Source organism: Tiliqua scincoides, chromosome 1, assembly GCF_035046505.1.
Source record: "Tiliqua scincoides isolate rTilSci1 chromosome 1, rTilSci1.hap2, whole genome shotgun sequence".
In the NCBI taxonomy this organism is placed as follows: domain Eukaryota; kingdom Metazoa; phylum Chordata; class Lepidosauria; order Squamata; family Scincidae; genus Tiliqua; species Tiliqua scincoides.
In genome coordinates this window covers 168,181,561-168,201,704 of record NC_089821.1, presented here as the reverse complement: position 1 = coordinate 168,201,704, position 20,144 = coordinate 168,181,561, and the positions used below count along the sequence as shown (strand labels likewise).

Sequence of the window (20,144 nt, the reverse complement as noted above, 5' to 3'; positions counted from 1 at the left end):
GCTTCTGCCACTTACTGCTCAATCCTACCTAAATCCTTGTCCTCTGGGGATTTTTGGCTGCTGGGGATCTCCTCAGGGTGAGATTTATCCCCTTGCCCCAGGGTAAGCCTCAGTAGCCAAAACAGGTCAACTCAAACTTGTGCCAGCAATATAGCTGACGCAAATCCACATTGATCCATGCAGGTGGATAAGGTCTGGGAAGGGTGTTTGAATACAGAGCACTGGCACCACCCGACCCCCTTCTGAGCCCAGTTCACCACCCCATCCCTGTTACCACCCTGTTCTGCCCTCCCCCACTCTGTTCTACACCTTTCCCACCTCCCTCACTCCTGCATTGCACTGGTGGGACTCTGCCTGCCAGCACCAGTGGGAAGGCTTCAGCTTTCCCATTGGCCCACCTGGGCCTTGGCTGTCACAAGATCTTTGAAACGCTTTTGTGACAGTGTGTGACAGCAGAACACGTGGTCTGCCAGTGCAGGCTCTTATTAGAATTGGGTCATTAGTCCTACTTTGGAATGTATTGTACTTCATTTAGAGATCTAACTCATTTCATTCCAAACTCTTGCAGTGGGTGGCAATAATTTTAAATCAAATGTGTACAGATTGAAAGATTGAGTAAAAATATAAAAATATATCAGATTGGTGGCCTGTGCATGTTTATGTAGAAGTAAGTCCCACTGGGTCACTAGACTTACTTTCAACCTGGTATTTGTAACCTTAACATAATGTGATCTACAGACTGCTTCTCTGGCAATGCTTGGAGGTTATGGTCCACTCTATACATTCACATATGCCCCTAGGCAAATCTACCTCCTCCTGATGTTTCTTTTCCACTAAGATCCTTTGTAAAAAAAAGTTTCAAAGACAGCACCTGAGTGCTCCTGCTGATGACATCACTGCTCCCGCTGTAGGAAAAGAGGTTTGGAGAAACATTCAAAACTTAACTACGCTGCTGGTTCACCTAGAGCCATTTTCACACAAAAAATTGTGACCGCCATTTGCAGCTTCCAGTTTTAAACATTGCTCTTAAAAAGCCATTTAGGAAAACCTGTAGTTTGGTCATAAGGTCCTCTAAAATGTTTGGATTATGAATAAATCGAAAGGTTCTTGGGACCAGTCCCATGTGGTTCCCACCCCTCCGAGTTATATAGGGCTCATTTGTTCCCATCCTTGGCCCATGAGTCCAGATTCACAGGGAGGAAGTACTGTGTGAACTGGCTGCTATACAAGAGTATGCAATACGTGCAATTGCAGCAATTCATGTGATCTTGATGGTACTTTTGGAATTGTCATAACCATGGAAATCACTACAATCACATGTACAATCACAAGTACACAGTTACTTGTGGTTCACACTGTACTGCCTCCATGAGTTGTAGGCCTCCATAGGCCCCAAAATCAACACCCACACCACCTCCAAAGGAAAAGCAATTGCTATGATGCACATCTTGTCCACTTTGTCCACTAAGGCAGATTTTGTCTTGATGTTCAAGTACTGGTATTACTTAATTCATCTGTGAGATTCATAGCACTCTCTAGAAAAGGTTCCATATTAAAAGTTCAGTATTATTGAGTTATCAAAGATGTTGTTTGTTGTTTTTTTCCTCAAGCAAATAGATTCTTCACTTCTCCCACGTAATTGCTGTTTTCATTTTGAAATGCTGATTCTTTTATCTCAAAGTATCTTAGTGAGAATTTTTTTTTCAATCTGAAGTTGTTTATATTTAGTCCACTGAATGAACCCCATCTTTGAGTGTTTGAAGCTCAGCAGAATTCAACTCATTAATTTATAGCACTCCTCCACACAGTTCAAAATATGTCTGACAAGAAAAGGGAAGGGAAGAACAGAAGGCAACCATGAGGTAGGGGTGTGAAAGAAGATGACAAGGAAGAAAAAAAATACTATCCCGTTGTATTTGCTATGCTGTACTTCACTAATATGGAATCTGACACATCCACAGATCACATCCACTGAATATGTGGAAGTATGTTTATATGATTTGATTGCTTAATGTTCTTTTTGTACTGGGGAAGCATATCTCCTCTGCTTCCAGTGAGGCATTTTGGTTCTTTCAGTTGGGAGCATGGTATTAATTTCAATACAGCTTCATCATGACCACCTAACAAGTTACATTCTTAAACTGGAACCAGACTTGTGCCATATGCCAGTTCATTTTAATATGTCCCTGGCTTTCCCAACAAGTAGTAACCTTCAGGTGTTGGCAGTGTGTGTATCATGTGTCCCTACTCCATCATTCCAAGTGTAATAGTTCCCCTCGAAATACTTTGATTTTTAATTTTCAAAATTCCATTTCTGCAACTATGTCACCATACTACTCCAGTAAATGTAATGCAGCATTCTGAGGCAAAAGTGTTTCCCTCTGATGGGTGATTACGGTTTCTAGGATTGTGGAGTACTCAGCAGCAGCTGCTGCTAAAAAGAATTAAAAGTAATTAGTAAGGTGTCTTGGGTGAATGAGTGGAATTGCACTACTCAGCACTTTTAAAAGGCTATGAAAAGCAGGCCACAGCTGAGTAACAAGAGTTCTGTCCACACCAATTGCAAGGAAATTTGTACCTCCAATGAAATGCAATCTTTTGGGACAAAAGCCAGGGGGAGAGAGAGCACTAAACAGTGATTGGTTATGGGATGCAGTGTGTCACACAGGTAATGGTAGCAGATTGCCCACGAAGAACCCTGTAGGACTGCAAGGGAAACTCAGGGTGATGGTGAGGCATACATTGAGCACAATGCAGCTAATAAAGCTATTAAGCCTGGCTTTTTCTTTGCGTGTTGTAGCCACCTGCTCTTTCTGCACCGTGCTGTACATTTTCCAAACACAACCAGATTTTCTTGATTTTGTTATTTACTTGTTCTGTAGCTTTCACCTGCCTTCTTATGTAATCTAGAAGTGAGATAGCGTAGCTGTTCAGGTATAACTGATAAGACTGGTGGCTGATAGTTGTGCTCGTCCTTCTTATAGGCCACTGGTTCCCAAACTGGGTATCATTACCCACCAGCCAGGGAAGCACTTCTCACTGTCCCTTTGGGGGCAGGAAGGGGGGAAGGCAGAAACGTGGTCCCCAGGATCGTGCTGATGCCAAGGATGGGAGGGGTTTTTTTTTAACTTACCTGCAGCCAGCGCTGCTTTCCTGGGGGGGTCTGGGGAACCCTCTGCAGGGCTCCCTGTGCCTGCAAGTGTCTCAGCCACTGCCACCACTGCCTACCATGCCATGAAAGGGGAGGGGGACTTCTAGCAACCACCCGCTGATCCAGAGCTGTGATGCCAAGTACCAAGCACTCACTCCCTTCCCATCCACCACTCTTCCAACTGGTTTAACCTGCAGCTTGGTGGAACAAGACCCGGTAGATCAGTCCACTGCCACCAGTCCAGGAGACCTGTTTCCCAGGGGGCTCCTTGGGCAAAACCCCTCCCCAACAATGCTATGCCGTGTTGTTAAAATGCCCTCACTCTGCCAGTAATACCTGCAGACTGGAGAGGCTGACAAATCCACTGATCCCAGAAGAGGCAGAGATTTTAAGCAAAAGGTTTCATTAAAAAGTGAGATTAAAAACACAATTTAAAGACTAAGGGCCAAATCCTATCCAATTTTCCAGCACCGGTGTAGCTGCAATGCAGCCCCGAAGTAAGAGAACAAATGTTTCCACACCTTAAAGAGAACTCTGTGACTGCTGCCCCATCACAAGATGCAGTGCATGCCCCATTGGCACAGCAGCATTGGCACTGGAAAATTGGATAGAATTGGGCCCTTAAGATGCAATCCTAACCACACTTTCATGAGAGTAAACCCCATTGAACAACATAGGACTTACTTCTGAGAGGTTAGGATTGTGCCCTTAGTTACCTACAAGTAAACATCCCCTGAATGAGGCTGGTTCTGCAGGGAAGCATCCTTGTACAGGCCAAGACTAGACTGAGAGCCTGGATGCCAACTTGGCCTAGCATAAGCTGAGGCAACTAAGAGCTCCCAACCTCTGGATGGGAAGGATAAATAGACAAAACCTAACATGTCTAGCTTCTTTTTGGTCCCTTCTCTGCTTCGCTGGGGCTCTCCACAGCAGCTTTCACTCTGCTTTCCAGAGAGGCTCTTCCTGTCCTGCCCAGTCTCAAGCATGCAGCAGAAGAGAGAGAGTCTTGCTCAGGCCTGGAAATTTTCCTCCCGGCTTCCCCAGTCCTGCAAGTGGTTGGCTCCCTCTTTGAACCTGAAACACCTCAGACATTGGAGGAAAATTGGAAGGAAAATCCTTCACAGAAACCACAACTATTTCATCACACCTTTGGAGGGTGCCCCACAACAGCAGCACGATCCTGGGGAACACATTTCTTCCTTCCCCTCTCCCTTGCACATACCTTCAGTGCTCCCAACTCCCTTGTAGGAGTTTGCGAAGCACTATTTTAGACACTTCTGAAATTCTCTCATCTTCAATTTCCCCCTACATCTAGACTTCTGAATTAACTGCTTTTGTTTCAAAAGTGAAACCAATGTATTAGAAATCCTCCATTGATCTGTTTCTTGTATCCAAATGTCATGCAAAAGTCAGTGCATGCAGAGATTGTCACAGCTTTATGCCTTTTTCCTCATTCAACATGAATGACTAGTGGTTTAAGATGCTTTTTGTACTGTTCTACTGATGTGCAAGAGCACATGCGTTCATCAGTGAAACACCCCAAAAGAAAATATATATACAATCAAATTTGTTTTTCCACAGTTTTCTAATAAAGGTTTGTGTTTCATTTGTATATGCTCACATCAGTATACGTATATGTACAGGGGAGATGCAAATGGAGGAACTAAAAGGCCAACTGTGCATGCCCTAATTTTGGAATTATTCTTACAGTCCTCCTATTTCAATCAGAAATCAAGGAAATGGAATGCAGTGCATAGTGACCCACAAAATATTAAAGGCATCAGAGGGGGAAATTTCACTCATCCCTACAAACCTGATGGAAGTTCAGGTGGGACTGTGGTTGGGATAGCCCTGAAAACGTAGAACCCATTCTGTGGCCACCTGCAAACATGTTGTGTCAGAAGAGCAGAGATCAGGCCTGTTGTTCCTTCTGCCTTTAAGCTGGCCTGCTGATGCAGGGAGGAAGGTACTAGACCCACTGTTTGAGACATGATCCTAGACTCCTGTTACTCATAGTGCCAACTCCCTCAACCTCATTATTATTATCGTTATTTGTATCGTTATTTGGCTCAAGTAACACCACATAACACCAGAACCAGGGGACATCCACTAAAATTGAGTGTTGGGAAAGTTAGGACAGACAAAAGAAAATATTTCTTTACTCAGCGTGTGGTTGGTCTGTGGAACTCCTTACCACAGGATGTGGTGATGGCGTCTGGCCTAGACGCCTTTAAAAGGGGATTGGACAAGTTTCTGGAGGAAAAATCCATTACAGGTTACAAGCCATGATGTGCATGTGCAACCTCCTGATTTTACAAATGGGCTATGTCAGAATGCCAGATGCAAGGGAGGGCACTAGAATGAGGTCTCTTGTTATCTGGTGTGCTCCCTGTGGTATTTGGTGGGCCTCTGTGAGATACAGGAAGCTGGACTAGATGGGCCTATGGCCTGATCCAGTGGGGCTGTTCTTATGTTCTTAAGTATATATTCTCATTAATTGTGTAGGATTACAGTGTAAAATCCGAAATGTCTTTCAAATAATAACTACTTAGATATGCCAGTCCATGATTGGAAGAATATTTTTAGGTCTTGTTTGTTGAATAACTTATCTGGAGAAATTGTGCTTCAATCAGTCAATGAATGAATGGGCTTTAATCAATGAATTGTTGAATTTTCCCAGTTTCCCGCTAATGGTGCCATTTCACATTCATATTTTTAAACAATAATTTATTTTCCATTAGTCCATTGAAAAATGTTTCAAGCACATGAATGTAACCAGCTCACTGACTGTAAGCAAATATGTGTATATGCTCACACACATGTAAAAATTTAGTATGGTTGTAAATGGTTTCTCTCTGTAAGGTACGCACTTCTGCTGTATGTTTTGGATCATGGTAATATCTGGTTTTATGAACCTAGCAGCAGATTTATAGTGCATTCCTTGTTGTTTTGTGCATAGACTCTGCACCATGATTGATTGCCCTTCATCCTGGTATACATTCCAGAACTGAATTTGAAGTTTTCTTTATAACTGCAAAAACCCAAAGGAAAACATGATAAAGCAAACAACTCATTTCTCCTCTTTCCTTCTTTTTTGTTATAGCACAGTGCCCAGCAAATGAAGTCCGTACAGATTCTTCTGGAGTAATACTCAGTCCAGGTTATCCGGGCAACTACCCCAATTCACAAACTTGTGCTTGGACTCTTAAAGTTGAACCAAGTTACAACATCTCTATTTTTGTTGAAACATTTCAAAGTGAAAAACAGTTTGATGAACTAGAAATATTTGATGGTGAGAAGGATTTTCTTTGTTGTTGTTGTTATTAATTTGGTTATTAAGATAGAAGGAATGGAACTAATGCTAAATGGTAGCTCAGACAATAATGCTCTGACTAGTGTACCTGGGAGATCGGGGGGGGGGGCAAATGCCCCAGGTGGCATGCATGGGGGATAGCACTGCAACCCTTTTCCCCTGTCACTATTTTTTTCTTTTTTCTGGGCCCGTTTTTTGGGCCTATTTTTTCAGACCTTAGAAGGCCTTTTAAAGTCTGGCGAGGCTGACTGCAGCCTCCCTGGCCACCAGAAAAAGGGGGGGGGGCGTCAAAATGCCATAAAATGGCACTTCTGGTTTTTGCGGGAGACTGGAAGTGACTTTTTCAGGTGGGGCGCAGCATTTTGTGGTCCTGGCCATGGGTGGCACCAGGGCAGGTTCACAATTGCAATTATGTATTTTAGCACTAAGCCAAAATAGGCAACACATTTTGCAAACTGACAAAATGCACCTTCCTTTTTGGTGACTATTCTTGCAGAAAGGTGTAAAAAATGCTCACAATGGAGCAAGTACTGGGTTCCAAGAGAACCAGGCTAAGATTCCTTCCTCTGAGCTAGGCATTTTGGCATATTCTGCATGCAGATTTTTTTTTTTTTTTGGAACCATATTTAATAATGCAAGTCCCTGTATGCAGTCTAAAGTTGTACAGCTCAGAGCATAAAACCTATAGTGGTAACTAGATCTCAGTTTCAATTGAGGATAATATCAAAAATTTCATCAAAAAAGTGGGTTTCAGAGGCTATTTTGAAGATTGGAAGTCACTTCAATATAATTAGTTATAAGTTGACACATTCTTTCAGTATACTTTGAATCACACTGAATATTCATAAATTCAACTTCTTTATTTTATCAGAATTGGAGAAAGTCTCAGCATTTCATAGGATTAGTTAAATGTTAAGCTTGGCTATTATTCTTGTATATTTTTCACAGGGTCTTCTGGACAAAGCCCTTTATTAGTTGCTTTGAGTGGCAATCATACCGGTCAACTGAATTACACAAGCAGAACAAATCAGTTGTATCTGCGTTGGTCAACGGACCATGCAACCAGTAAGAAAGGATTCAAGATACGTTATTCAGGTTAGTAGCTGTTGTTCAGTATTAAGTTCTGCTTTATGATGTACTCAATGCAGTATGTGCCACAAAATAAAAGAGTACATTGCATTATGCTGCTTTACTGTTTGTTTATATTTTTGTTTATACGGCACCATTAGTGTTAATGCTGCTTTACAACAGAAGAGAACACAGGTCCCTCCCCAAAGGGCTCACAACTCCTATTCATTTCAATGGGACTAAATAAGCATGACAAACTTTCTTAAGATCCAACAACTCATTTTGTCCAGGAAATGCCAAGACAGTAATTAGTCTTCTATCCACTGATTCTTCACCTGGTAATAAAAGATTGAGCATATGTGTACTGTCTGGGTGGCTGGGGCCATCAGTGTTGGCCACTTGGCCAAGGACACAGCTGGCATTGAGGATGAGGCTTCCAGGATGGAGACAGATGGCCTTTCTCAGGGGCGAAAAGAGAAACCCAAGCAGCCTCAGATGTGGCCATGGGAGGAGGTTAAACCACCCAAATTCCTCCTCCTGCCTTTCCCTCCAAGGGACCTCAGGCAGCCACTTCTATAGGGCAGATGGCTAATCTTTGCTTACTGACCTCCTCATTGGCTGCTGGGGAATCTTTTTATACAGGCACCTCTGGTCTCCACCCTGCCCTTTTCTTGCCCTTGCCCCTGTGTAAGTGATACTCCCTTTGTGTCCCCTTACCCTGGAGAGGGCCTTCTCTCCATGCGTGGTTGCTCTGCCAGGACTGTCAGAAGGTGACTGAGGCTGCAGCTGCATTGCTGCACCGTCAACCAGTTATTTGGAGGGTGTGGGGGCCATCTGCTACCCAGGTGCCTTGTGGCAAACCCAGGGGTGGTTGCCACATTGGGCACCAATTGCATCAGCCAGCCAAGCTTGTTCCAGCTGGCTCAGCAGTGGCTTTGTTGCTGCTTCAGGGATGTGGCGACAGGCCTGATCGGTCTGTGGAAGAGACCACCGGCTTTCAGGGGCTCTGCAGGATGGCCCTCAGGGTCTGGAGGTGAGGACCGCCCCAGACTATATGTAAGAAGCTACGTGGTAATATCAAGAGATGCATTCATCTCTGTTTTCTGTAGTACACCATGGATTGACAGATATAAGACCACATGTATTGGTCAGAAGACTATTGGCAACTCTTTAAGAAGTCAGAAATCTTTCCCTGCCCAGCCATGTAAATTCCACCTTCCAGGGGTTTAGAAAAATGTGCATAATCTTATGCCTATCACTCACCCTTGATCTTTTATTTCTAATTTTCTGCTAATAATGGCAATAGTGTTGAGAAGAGTTTTCCTTTCAGCAACCTAAAACTACATATCCCATCTTCCTTTCTGCAGTTACAAGATACAGGCACAGACCACCGTAACTCCCCTGTGGCAATGCAGCACCAGTGGTACTATTGCAACCTCCACTGCATCCTGCGGGGGAGTTTCAGCCTCCAGATGCCTCCTTGGAACATTTTTTCCCTTACCCCAGGGTAATCCCCTGTGGGACCAGTGAGCCAACTCAGTCCTGTGACAGTTTGATAGCTAGTGCACGTCTGAGATAATCCGTGTAGGCAGACCAGGCCCAGGAAGGTGGTGCAGATTTAGCTTGTGCAACTGCTGCCAAACCTGCCCTCAGGCCTGATCTGTCCTCCTCATCCCATCACCATCCTATTCCACCAACTCCTCCCCCCATTCTGCCTATCCACTGCCCCATTTGACGCCCTGCATGGCTTTACCTGCTCTGGCAGGTCTTCAACCATCCACTGGCATTAGGGAAACCACTCTGGCCTCTCCACCAGCTGCCCAACAGTGCATGCCAGTAGAGTTCTTTGCAACTGCCATAGTCACCACCAGCACAATGTGCACCGGTGCCTGGCCCCATTAGGATTAGCCCTGTGTCAGTGAAGGCTACCAAGAAATCTTATTTTTCTACCACAATTGTATCTGCTGTGTTGTCTAACTGAACTTTTCTATGTGGTGAGGAATTTACTACACTGATCCACAGAGTAAGGAAAAAAGATATAAATATAAATTTATGTAAACAGCATACTGCAACTAACTAGCAACAACCTTTGGTAATACAATTGCTTGCATCGGGTCAGATAATGTACTCTAGGATTTTTTTCAACATCTGTTCATCCACTTTTGATGGATACATTTCAGTTTATTCAATCTGAGGATGTGGGCGGGTTGCTTGAAAAACCGAAGCTGATCACGAGTCTTTTTTTATCCTTGCCATTCCTGGTTGCTTAAAGCAGGTCAGGGGCAGGGAGTGCTGGCTGGCTGGTGGACACAGGAAATGCTTGGGATGGGGCGGGGGACGTACCAACTGCCTTGACAGAGGCTACAGTATTTTAAAGCCGTAGTTTTAAAAAAGTCCTTGGACTCCACTGTCCTAGGCAACTTCTAACTATTCTTCATCTTGCATTCTCGGGCAAGGTTATTGAGCTGGTAGTGGCAACCCAGCTTCAAGCTGATAGTGATTGTCTCATAAGGTTTCAGTCTGGACCTAGGTCTGAGTTTGGGACTGAGATAGCTTTGGATGCCAGCACTCTTTTAATTTGCTCAAACTAATGAATTTGTATTGTGTACTCATATATTTAACTGTGAGTATGGAGATGGCTCTTTTTGTTCAACAGTTCACAGGAAATTTTCTCTTGTTTAACTGGCAGCATTTCCTGAAAAGTCTGTATAATTCTGTACATGTCTCTAAGGTTTGCATCTGATACAGGAGAGACAGCCTGTATGAGAAAGGAATTAACAGTAAGCAGCAGAGTAGGGAATTGGGCCTGAATCTTAATGAGGGAAGGCAGCAGCATGAAAAATGGGAAAGAAACCAGGGGCTCAAAAAGGCTATTGATGCTATAGCAGCTGTGACTGAGCCAGCAGGCTGCCTCACAACTATCAGCCTATTGTAATGATTTACTGCCTGCCCACCTCCCTCCCTTGTTCCTCCAACCATGACTTTCCACAAGGTTTGGCAAATAGCAGATGTCTGAAACATTTTGTGGAGTTTGCTAAAGTTGTCTTCAGTGGTGGTTTCTAAACCAGTAGGTTTTGCAGAAAATCCTCCTTTTTGTCTCTGCTCTCACAAAATATAGTACTCATGCCAATACTCAACACTGACCAGTGTTGTCCCATTTCATTCACTGGATTTGCTCAGGGCTGCATGTGTCCTGTATTTTTGAGACTACACCATGTAGAAGCAGAGTTGGATCCCTGCTGCTGTCAAACTCCATATTGTATTAAACCAATATTTAGAAGGTGGGCTTAACATGAAAATGGACGGGAAGTGGTTCTTTTCTCTTTAAAAATTAGCTGGAGATTAGCTGACCTGGGAGTAGCATTCACAGCAGGGAAGGTTAACAGTTTTCAACTGCTTTGGATGCAAATAGTTGCTTTTAAGAGGATATTTTTGTCACAAAAACAGCACAGAGGAAAGTGGTTTTTTTTTGTTTTTTGTTTTAATAAAGAATATCAGCATCCCTAGCTGGATAAAGCTCCCAGCTGATTTTTAAAGACAAAGACCACTTTGGAATTAACCCTGTCTTCTGAAAAGGGCTTGACATAATATGTGGGTATCCCAAAAAGACACATCTTCAAGTTTTCGTTTGGTATGGCAGAGAAAGGAGTTTGAAAACATATAGGTGATATGTGGTGTACAGTCCAGAAGCCAGCAGGGACTGAACAGAACTTCTGTGGTCAGAGGTGGGAATGGGCAGCCCAATCCTGAGCTGCCCGGGGCACGCAGCTGCAGCGCCTCAGTCTGCCATGGGCAGACTTTCGTCCCCTTTCCCCGGGTAAGGGAAGCAGCCCCACAATGGGGCTACTCACTTTTGGTCAGTGGTAAAGATATTCAAGTGGGGCGCTTGAACAGGATCAAGCTGAGCTCCATCGCACACACCTCCTGCCTCCCTGCTCCCTCCCCCGTCACACCTCCCGCCCGTCTTCTCTCCGGCCTCCCCACGCCTCCCCAGAATGCCCCCACCCCCGCTTACCATGCCACGGCTCGGCGGTTCATGAGACCGCCAAGCAGTGGAGGACAGGTGCCCGCCTGGTGCTAGCCGGTGCTGCACTAGCACAGGTGCTGGCCTGGCAGTAAGCCTTGCAGACGTGTCTTACGGCACACTTGCAACAGTGCGCTCCGTCGGAAAGCCCGAGCACTGAGCTCAGGATTGGGCTCTAAGTGATCTCTAGAAACATTAGCTGAAGCAGAATAAATTAGCAAAATAAGATTACATTAATTTGCATTATTTATTCAGGATGTTGAGTTTGGCTGTTCCTGGTACAGAATTCACATTTCTTCCCCTTAAAAATGCAGAGTACATAGTCTTTAATTATACAGGGATGTTTTTAAGAGTAGAAACTCCATCCTATAAATGTTTACTTAGAAGTGCATCCGACTTATTTTGGGAACAAATTCCAAGTAAGCCTGCTTTAGGGCATTTCTCTCACAGATATTCCTGTGTAAAGCGGTGGACCCATGAAAAGCAAAAAGAACTTTACCAGCTGGGATGTCACTGTCTTGTCTAGAAGTTTGAGTGTACCGCTGTTAATGTGACTCTCGAGGCAAAGGAGATAAACAGGAGAGGTTTTTAGTTTTCCCTCAGGGCTCTTTACAGCGTTGCTTTGACAGCCCTCCTGTATAGTCAGTGTCATTTTATTATGCAGGAACTCGTTGACTGTTTAGAAAGAATTTTTTCATATATAGGGAGACATGGGAAATGTCATTAGACCTGTGCCAAATCTATCAGGTAAAAAACTGAAATTACCAGGACAGTATGTTGATCTAAGACTTTTTTGGGATAGAGATTCCATAATTCATAAGGAGAGATAATTGTTCCTGTCACCTCAGAATAAAGGAGTCCAAAGGAACTTGAGTCATGCATTTTTCTGCGATGAGGAAATACTCGTTATTTTCTGGGAGTAAGCTTCCAAGTAAACAAACAATTGTACTACACATTGATTTTTTAAAACAAAACTTTAAAAAGTTGAAAATTTTCCTCGGACAAATTCCCTGAATGTTGATGTAATTTTAGTTCTTACAAATCAGCATTTGTGGTGTCATTGGTCTAGATATGCAACAATTAATAATGAGCCATCTTAAGGACTGTTTTAATTTCTGTTCTTTTGCATTCTAAGAAACTTCGTTGCTCTGATTCAGTTAGGGATATTTGCACATGAATGCAGGTTTCTACATGTGCATCTTTAGCTGATTAAGGAACACAACATGAAAATGGATTCTGCGCACTTGCTTCCAGTTACCTCAGTGTTTCATACAGAAGCCAAGGCAGCGCACTGTCAGAACATAAGGAGCAGTTTCAGGGCCCAATTCTATCCAACTTTCTAGCACTGGTGCAACCATAATGCCGTCTCAAGGTAAGGGAACAAATGTTCCCTTACTTTGAGGAGGCCTCTGTGACTGCCTCCCCACCACAGGATGCAGTGCACGTCCCATTGGCACGGCTGCACCGGCACTGGAAAATTGGATAGGATTGGCCCCTCGATCATTTGTTTGAGGAGTATGAAAAAACATGAGCTAGATTCAGCCCCGTTCCGTCTTTCCCTTGTCACATGGTTGGAATTACTGCCAATGATTTGACTGGGGCTAAGTACAAGAAGCCCAGCCGCTACGTGGGGCTTTTTAGTGGTAGGTAGTGCATTTCTACTGCACAGTAACTTTAATTAAGCATGCACATGAATTGCACTAGAGACGCTTACAAGCCAATTAAATGTTAGGTGCAAAAATGCCCTGCTGCTTGCTTGCAGGCTGTAGTAACAAATTATGAGGTGAATGCTACAGTTCTCAACGGGGCTTTCATATGTTGGTGAGGAAAGAGATGGGGTTCATGGAGTTCCAAGCCACATAAAAATATTTCATGTTGGTTTGTTTGTTGATGCTCCCTTCTCTCCCCCCCCCCCCAATATAGCTCCTTACTGCAGCTTAAACCATGTTGTGAAGAATGGTGGAATTGTAAATAAAACAAGGGGCACAGTTGGCAGCGTGGTGCGTTATTATTGCAAACATGGATACAGAATGATTGGCCATATCAATGCAACTTGTCATCACTACCCAAATGGCATGTATCGCTGGGATTTCCCAGCTCCTCTCTGCCAAGGTAAGATAAGACTTGTAACATTTGTGTTTGTTTCAAAGATCATCATTGTGGCACTGGTATTTTTAGGAGTTGAAGAAATCCTGGATCCCAATCCTAATTTGTAATCCCAATCCTAATGTCTACATTCCCCAAGTATGCCCAGAGAGTATGCTATGAAGCACAGAGGGTATGTTATTACGGAGAACTGATTCTAATTGCGTAGCTACCTATTCTTAGAATTGAGTATGCATGTGTCCCTGTTAAAAAGTGATATGTAAATGTAGGAATATGAATACACAGGATATGAATGTAGGGATATGAATGCATGGGAGAAAACTGCATTTTAATGACAGTGATCCAAATTGCAAAGCGGTACAGCACTGTACTATTTGCCAAGCTTTTTGTCTCTTGAACTTGGGAAACTGATAACAGCAAGCAAACTTTGCCTGTTCACTTTGCACATATCCTTTAAGAATAGTAACTCTTAGTACTTATATAACTCATGTCAACATATTGTATAATTTAATACAACAGCTCTGTAAAATAGACCCCTAATTTATTCCCCAAATTGTCAGAGAGGAACCACTATAGCCAAGAATGTCTTGGTTAAGGCCACCTGGTGAGTTTATGGCAGAGGTAAGTTTTGAACTGGCAGTTTACTGGATTACATCTTTAAGTTCTTCTTTAGAACATGATCAAATTACAGATTTCAAAAAGATGCAATCATTTCTTATTTCAGAACTTTTCAAGAAAAACATTTACCCTCTAGGAGAATAAAGAAATCCTCTTTGAAACTAATTAGCACTAGATCTGCTGTATTCATTTTCTGTATTTCTTTGTGGAATATTTCCAAAGGAGGCCCCTTTCATTATGTCTGAAGTACCAGCAAAACGGATTCCATAGGGATAGTTTGTAATTAAGCACCAAAATTGCACTGTAAATAGTGATTGAAATCTAATTTGTCTGTGTTCATTATTTTAGAGAATGATGTAGCTCCTTTCTATAGATGTTCCATAACAGTTTCAATTTTCATAAGAACACATCTCTAACTTGGGTTAAGCTGTTAAGGTCAGATGGTGTTTTTCATTTCCCATCTCTTCAAGTGGAAACTAAGCTAATAATGCTTTGGCTTCTGCATAAAGAACTTGACTCCCTTCCAAGGAATAATAATTTATTGTTATTACTGTTACTTTCAGTTGCTGAAACAGCAGAAAAATGCACAAGCAGCAGTACATTCAAAATTATATCTGAAGAAAATAGCATCTACAGTTAAGGTTGCTGAAACATTTCCATCTTAATGCCCTTTGGGCCAAGTACTCACCACAAAAAGACATGAGACAATGTGATTTGGAGTAAAATGTTCCCTGTTTATTGATTTATAACAACTGATCAATTTAAAACCGCAGCAGGTCCTATCTACACAAACTCCTATTCTCCTTGAGGAGGCAGCTAACCTGTCAGGTCACCCTTGGGCAGCACCACTCTAGTTCCAACCCAAGGTCGCCTATTGGGAACTCCAGGATTTCAAAGTCAGCCCCTGGAAAGGGGGTCATCAATGCCAAATTGCTGTGGCTACCCCAACCCAGACAGCTTTTGAGCTAGAGATCACAACTCAAGCCCTAGGTATCACCAGCCTGCACCCCCAAGCCGCATAGCCTCTTAAGACCAGTTTTGTTCATTCTCAGACTCTTGTTTACCTAAGGGGAGATACCAGATCCCTACTCCTAATCCCTGTTTTGCACTATATGAGCCTCACAAGGAGACTAGCCTGAATTTGCCCCCCCCCCATTACCCTCAGCAAAAATATGAGGGCCTGCTGCAAGGGCCATTGAAAAGATATTGTTGCCTTCCTTATGGTCGAATTCTAAAGTCTTATAGTAGTTGGATACTGTCCTGCTGCTGATGACTCTGTCCTGCTGATGCTGGCATGCCGCCAGCAGCCATTTTTGAGCAGCCACCATTGCAAAGAGGTGGCAATATTGTCAGCATGCTGTTGCAGTTGGTGACTTGCTTCAGTGCAGGTAAACTGGCAGGTTGGCAATTACTCAGGCATGCACCTGTAAGTAGGGTTCTTAAGGTCTGCTCAGCTACTTCAGGGGCAGGGAAGGGGAGCTGCCTACCCCAGGTGCATGCCGTAAGGAGGTGCCAGCATTCTGAATGCCTGGTAGACCTGGCATGTGCCATATACCATCCCCCTTCCCAGGCCTGATCCACCAACACTGGTCAACACAGACTTGTTTTAGCTATATAACTGGCGCAGGTCTGAGTTGACCCATTCCAGCTGCTGAGGCTTACCCAGTGGCAAGGGATCAAATGTCCCATTAACAAGAGGAGACCTTCCACAATTGAAATTGCCCCCTGCAGGATGCAGCAGAAGCCATGCTGGCTCTGCTGTATCAGCGTGGGGAAACTTAGGTAGATTGTGCTGTAAGCCTACAATCTTATGCACACTTAACTGGGAGTAAGCCCCATTGACCGTAATGGGACTTACTTCTAATTAGATATGCATAGCATTGTGCTGTAACAGTGCAATCTTATGAATGTTTTCTCAGAAGTAAGTTCCATCATATTCAATGTGCTTACCACCAGGAAAGCGTGCATAAGATTGCAGCCTAATGCATCTTCATTATATCATAGTTCTTCTGACTTTGCTCCACAGTTCATAAAGTGAGCTGCTTATTGGCAACAATAACATAAATGCAGCACAATGTGTGCATTAATTATATGTATTACACAGGCCCACAAACAAACCACCCTTTTTTATTTGCCAAGGATGTTTGAACGAATTTGGATATTCCATATTCTATATTTAGGATAGGTGTTGAATCCAAAAATGGCATTGGTTTTTCCTGATTGGCTCTAGTTTTGACATACAAGGCATAACCACCTTATATGCTGATTTGAGCAGCTTCTTCATGAGGAAGCAGATGCAATGGCTTCCTTGTGAGAAGCTGCTTGCATCAGCATATGCGTGGGTATGCCATCCCCCAAAAACTAGAGCCAATCAGGCAAAACTGATGCCATTTTTTAATTCACTACCCCCAAAATACCCAAGAATAGTTCTTACTTTTAAGACAGCAAAATGTGTGTAGGCCTGTGTTATTTAGTAGCAAATATGAAAGCTTTGGCAATTCTTATCAAGGCAATCAAGTTTTCAACTTTCCCCTCCTCTTTTCAGCTGTATCCTGTGGTATTCCGGACCCTCCCGGAAATGGCTCAGTCTGGGGTAATGAGTTTATTTTGGGCAGCAGAGTGATATATGAGTGTAATGAGGGCTTCAAGCTAGAATTTAGTCAACAAGCAACAGCAGTGTGTCAAGAAGATGGATTGTGGAGTAATAAAGGAAGGCCACCTGTTTGTAAACGTAAGTGTGCAGTTAAATTTTTTTAATGCTTTTTCTGACATATGCTTTAGTTTTTCTTCCTTTGTGGTAGCACTTCTGTATAGTATTTTGGCCTCTGCCCAGTCCCCTAAATCAGCTGTTCCCAAACTGTGGGTCTAGGTCCCTCCAATGGGTTGTGAGCTATTTTTTAGTTTAAGCATTCCCAGTTTTATTTCAGGATTCCTGGAAGCTTTTTATAGTATTTTGATTGAAAACTATTCTCATATTGATTTTTAACAAGAATATTTTATAATAGATCATTCCATTCCCTTTACATACATGTTGAACTGGATGGCTAGGACCCATAAAAAAATCAAAATCAAATTGTGATCTTCAGTTGTGAGAAATCAGTCACAAAACTCACATGGGTTTCAGTGGCTCACTATGGCTCCTAGACTCCTTTTTTTCTTGTCTAAAATGGAAATGGAAGATTTTCTGTCTGCGGTCACAGTTTGTGGAAAACCATAATAATTCAGCAGAAAAGGATTCTTGTGCCTTCTGACTTTCATATGCAATAATATGGGTTTGACTATTGCAATGAGTGACACGTACTAAGGCTGCAATCCTAACCACACTTTCCTGAGAGTAATCCCCATTGAACAAAATAGGACTTACTTCTGAGTAGGCCTGGTTAGAATTGTGCCTTAAGAATCTTAGAGCCCAATCCTATCTTGCCCCCCTCCAAAAACAGCTACACTCTATCCAGTGGAGGTGGGGGTGTGGATTGGGGGGCTTCAGCAGGAAAATCCACTTACCCCTGCTTACCCCAGCTTGCAATGGGTCTCCTCTGGTCTGCACTAGCAGATAGGATTTTGCTAGTGCAAGTTCAAGGAAAGAAAAAGGGCAAGAAGGCAGCAAAAATGGAGAGTAGGATCTGGTGTGTGCTATCGCCACCAGAGCCACCCCCTCATGCCCCCTCCAGTGTTGCCCTGTCCTGTCCCCCCCACCCCATGGTGGCATACTTGCTTCTGCAATTATGACATTATTGGATTTTTCTTTCTTTTCCAGAAAGTTTTTTTCCTTTCCAAGAAAATATTTTTCTTCACTTTCTAAGCTCTTTCCCTGACTGTCTTGTGACATTTTCTTGTCTATCTTTGATAAACATGAACTTTCTGACATGCCATTATCATTTGGGAGATGGCTATGTAAGACTTCTTTCAGCTCATAATTCTGTTTATCATATTGATGCAACCTTTCTGGCATATGAAAATGTCTTGCTGCACCTTGGGATCATCGTGCTCTCTCATTCCACAGCAATCAAGCTTTATCTTATAATCTGTATTAAGGGCATCAAAACCTACCTACAGGTTTAAAAGTTCTGTTATTTCTTTTTGTAAGGAAGCACAGCAGGAAGAGATGTGTTGTGAATGTCATGAGTGTACTAGAGGATTGAGCATGACTAAAATTAATTCCCATAACAAAAAACATTGGAGCCCATTGGAAAAAGCTGGAAGTTTGGAAGTAGGGACACAGAGAAATATTGTTGTATTTAAACATGTGAAACTCTCACATTCAGCATGGAATAACTAGCCATATCTTTATGTGACTCTCTTATAAGTCATCTTAGCCTTTTCTTTCTTTTTCTCCCCCCTCCATTTAACACACTGAACTCTTCAGTGCTGCTCACAGTCTGACTAGTCCTAACACTGGAACTGAAAGTTATTTTCTTGCCTTTCCCATCAGGTAGAATATGCGATGCCTGTCTTGGAATCTTACAGCCCAATTCTATCCTTCCTGGGGCCATAGGGTGCAGCAGCTCCAAAATGGTTACCACTGCATCCAGCGGCCCCCCAGAGGTTGCTGGAGGTGTCCTTGGGAGATGAGGATGTTCATATAGGAAAGGATCCTACTTCCCACATCCTCCCTCCTCCCACCAGTGCTATGGGCCCATTGGATTGAGCCCTTAGCTCTTTCCCTTTAATCTGTTAAACTCCAGAGAGCAAAGAATTCCAAGACTTTTTGCTCGCTCTCTCTCTCCCTCTCCCCCCTCTGTGTGTGTGTGTGTGTAAGAGAGAGAGAGAGAGAGAGAGAGAGAGAGAGAGACCTCTGCAGACCTCTAAACTGAGAATGCAGAAACCTCCTCTCATCTTTCCTGTTGATCCCATTTTGGCTACAAACATCTCAATATGAAAGTGGAGACTTTAGAACAGAGGACCCAATCCTATCCAACTTTCCAGTGCATATACAGCCCTGAGGTAAGGGAACAAATGTTCCCTTACCTTGAGGAGGTCTCTATGACTGCCCTCCCACTGCAGGATGCAGCGCACACCCTGTTGGCACAGCTGCATCAGGACTGGAAAGTTGGATCGGATTGGGCGCATAGTGAATGATTATTAGAGATCAGTTCTATAATACATCCAACCCTTTTCTATTTAAGATAAAGAGTTAAATAAAAAGTTTCAATTCTGCCAAGGTAATTGGCTTTGCAGTCCAGCAGACTATTAGACAGCACCTATGGTGTGCTTAAGCCCATTGAGTGTGCTTATGTGTGCTTAAGCCCATTGAAATCAATGGTTTAGTGCATGTTGCACAGGGTCTAACAACAACAGTTAGACGAACAGTTTTAACTTCATCATTATGGTTAACAGCCCAGTCCTAATCAACATTCCAGCACCAATGCAGCCCTGAGGTAAAGAAACAAACATTCTGTTACCTAGACAAGTCCTCCGTGACTGGCCCTCCACCCCAGAATGCAGTGTCTGCCCCATTGCCATGGCTGCATCAGCGCTGAAAAATTGGGCTGTCAGGCACAAAAATGCATCTCAGAATCTGTGTAAGGCCAGGTAGTCCTCCAGTTTCCTAGGTATTTTGTGTGCATATGTACTGTACTTGGAAATACTTTTAAACCTGAGGTTAATTCTTTACATTGGTGGTATATATGTGTATTGGTGATGGTAAATAGCCTCATTCTAGTGAAATGACATATAATCATACTTGAAGGATATAATTATATTTACTGAACTATACTTGGAAGCAGGCAGCATTTAATACATATATCAACAGAAGCAGATCAGCATAGAAAGAAGATATTTTTTCTTTCAATCTAGATGAATCTGACACTATTACTGATTCAGATGCTGTGTGTATAAATAGCAGGTGTCACTGTGTCTGTGAT

The 20,144-nt window shown here is 43.0% G+C and overlaps 1 protein-coding gene across 1 annotated transcript in view; it reads left to right on the top strand.

Moving 5' to 3' along the window:
• Positions 1 to 20,144, top strand: part of CSMD1 (CUB and Sushi multiple domains 1) — a 947,002-nt gene that overhangs the window by 848,114 nt on the left and 78,744 nt on the right. The window contains exons 47-50 of the mRNA XM_066622693.1: positions 6,255 to 6,443; positions 7,413 to 7,559; positions 13,480 to 13,668; positions 16,826 to 17,011. Coding sequence (XP_066478790.1) covers positions 6,255 to 6,443; positions 7,413 to 7,559; positions 13,480 to 13,668; positions 16,826 to 17,011 — 711 coding nt within the window. The remainder of the gene's footprint in view (positions 1 to 6,254; positions 6,444 to 7,412; positions 7,560 to 13,479; positions 13,669 to 16,825; positions 17,012 to 20,144) is intronic.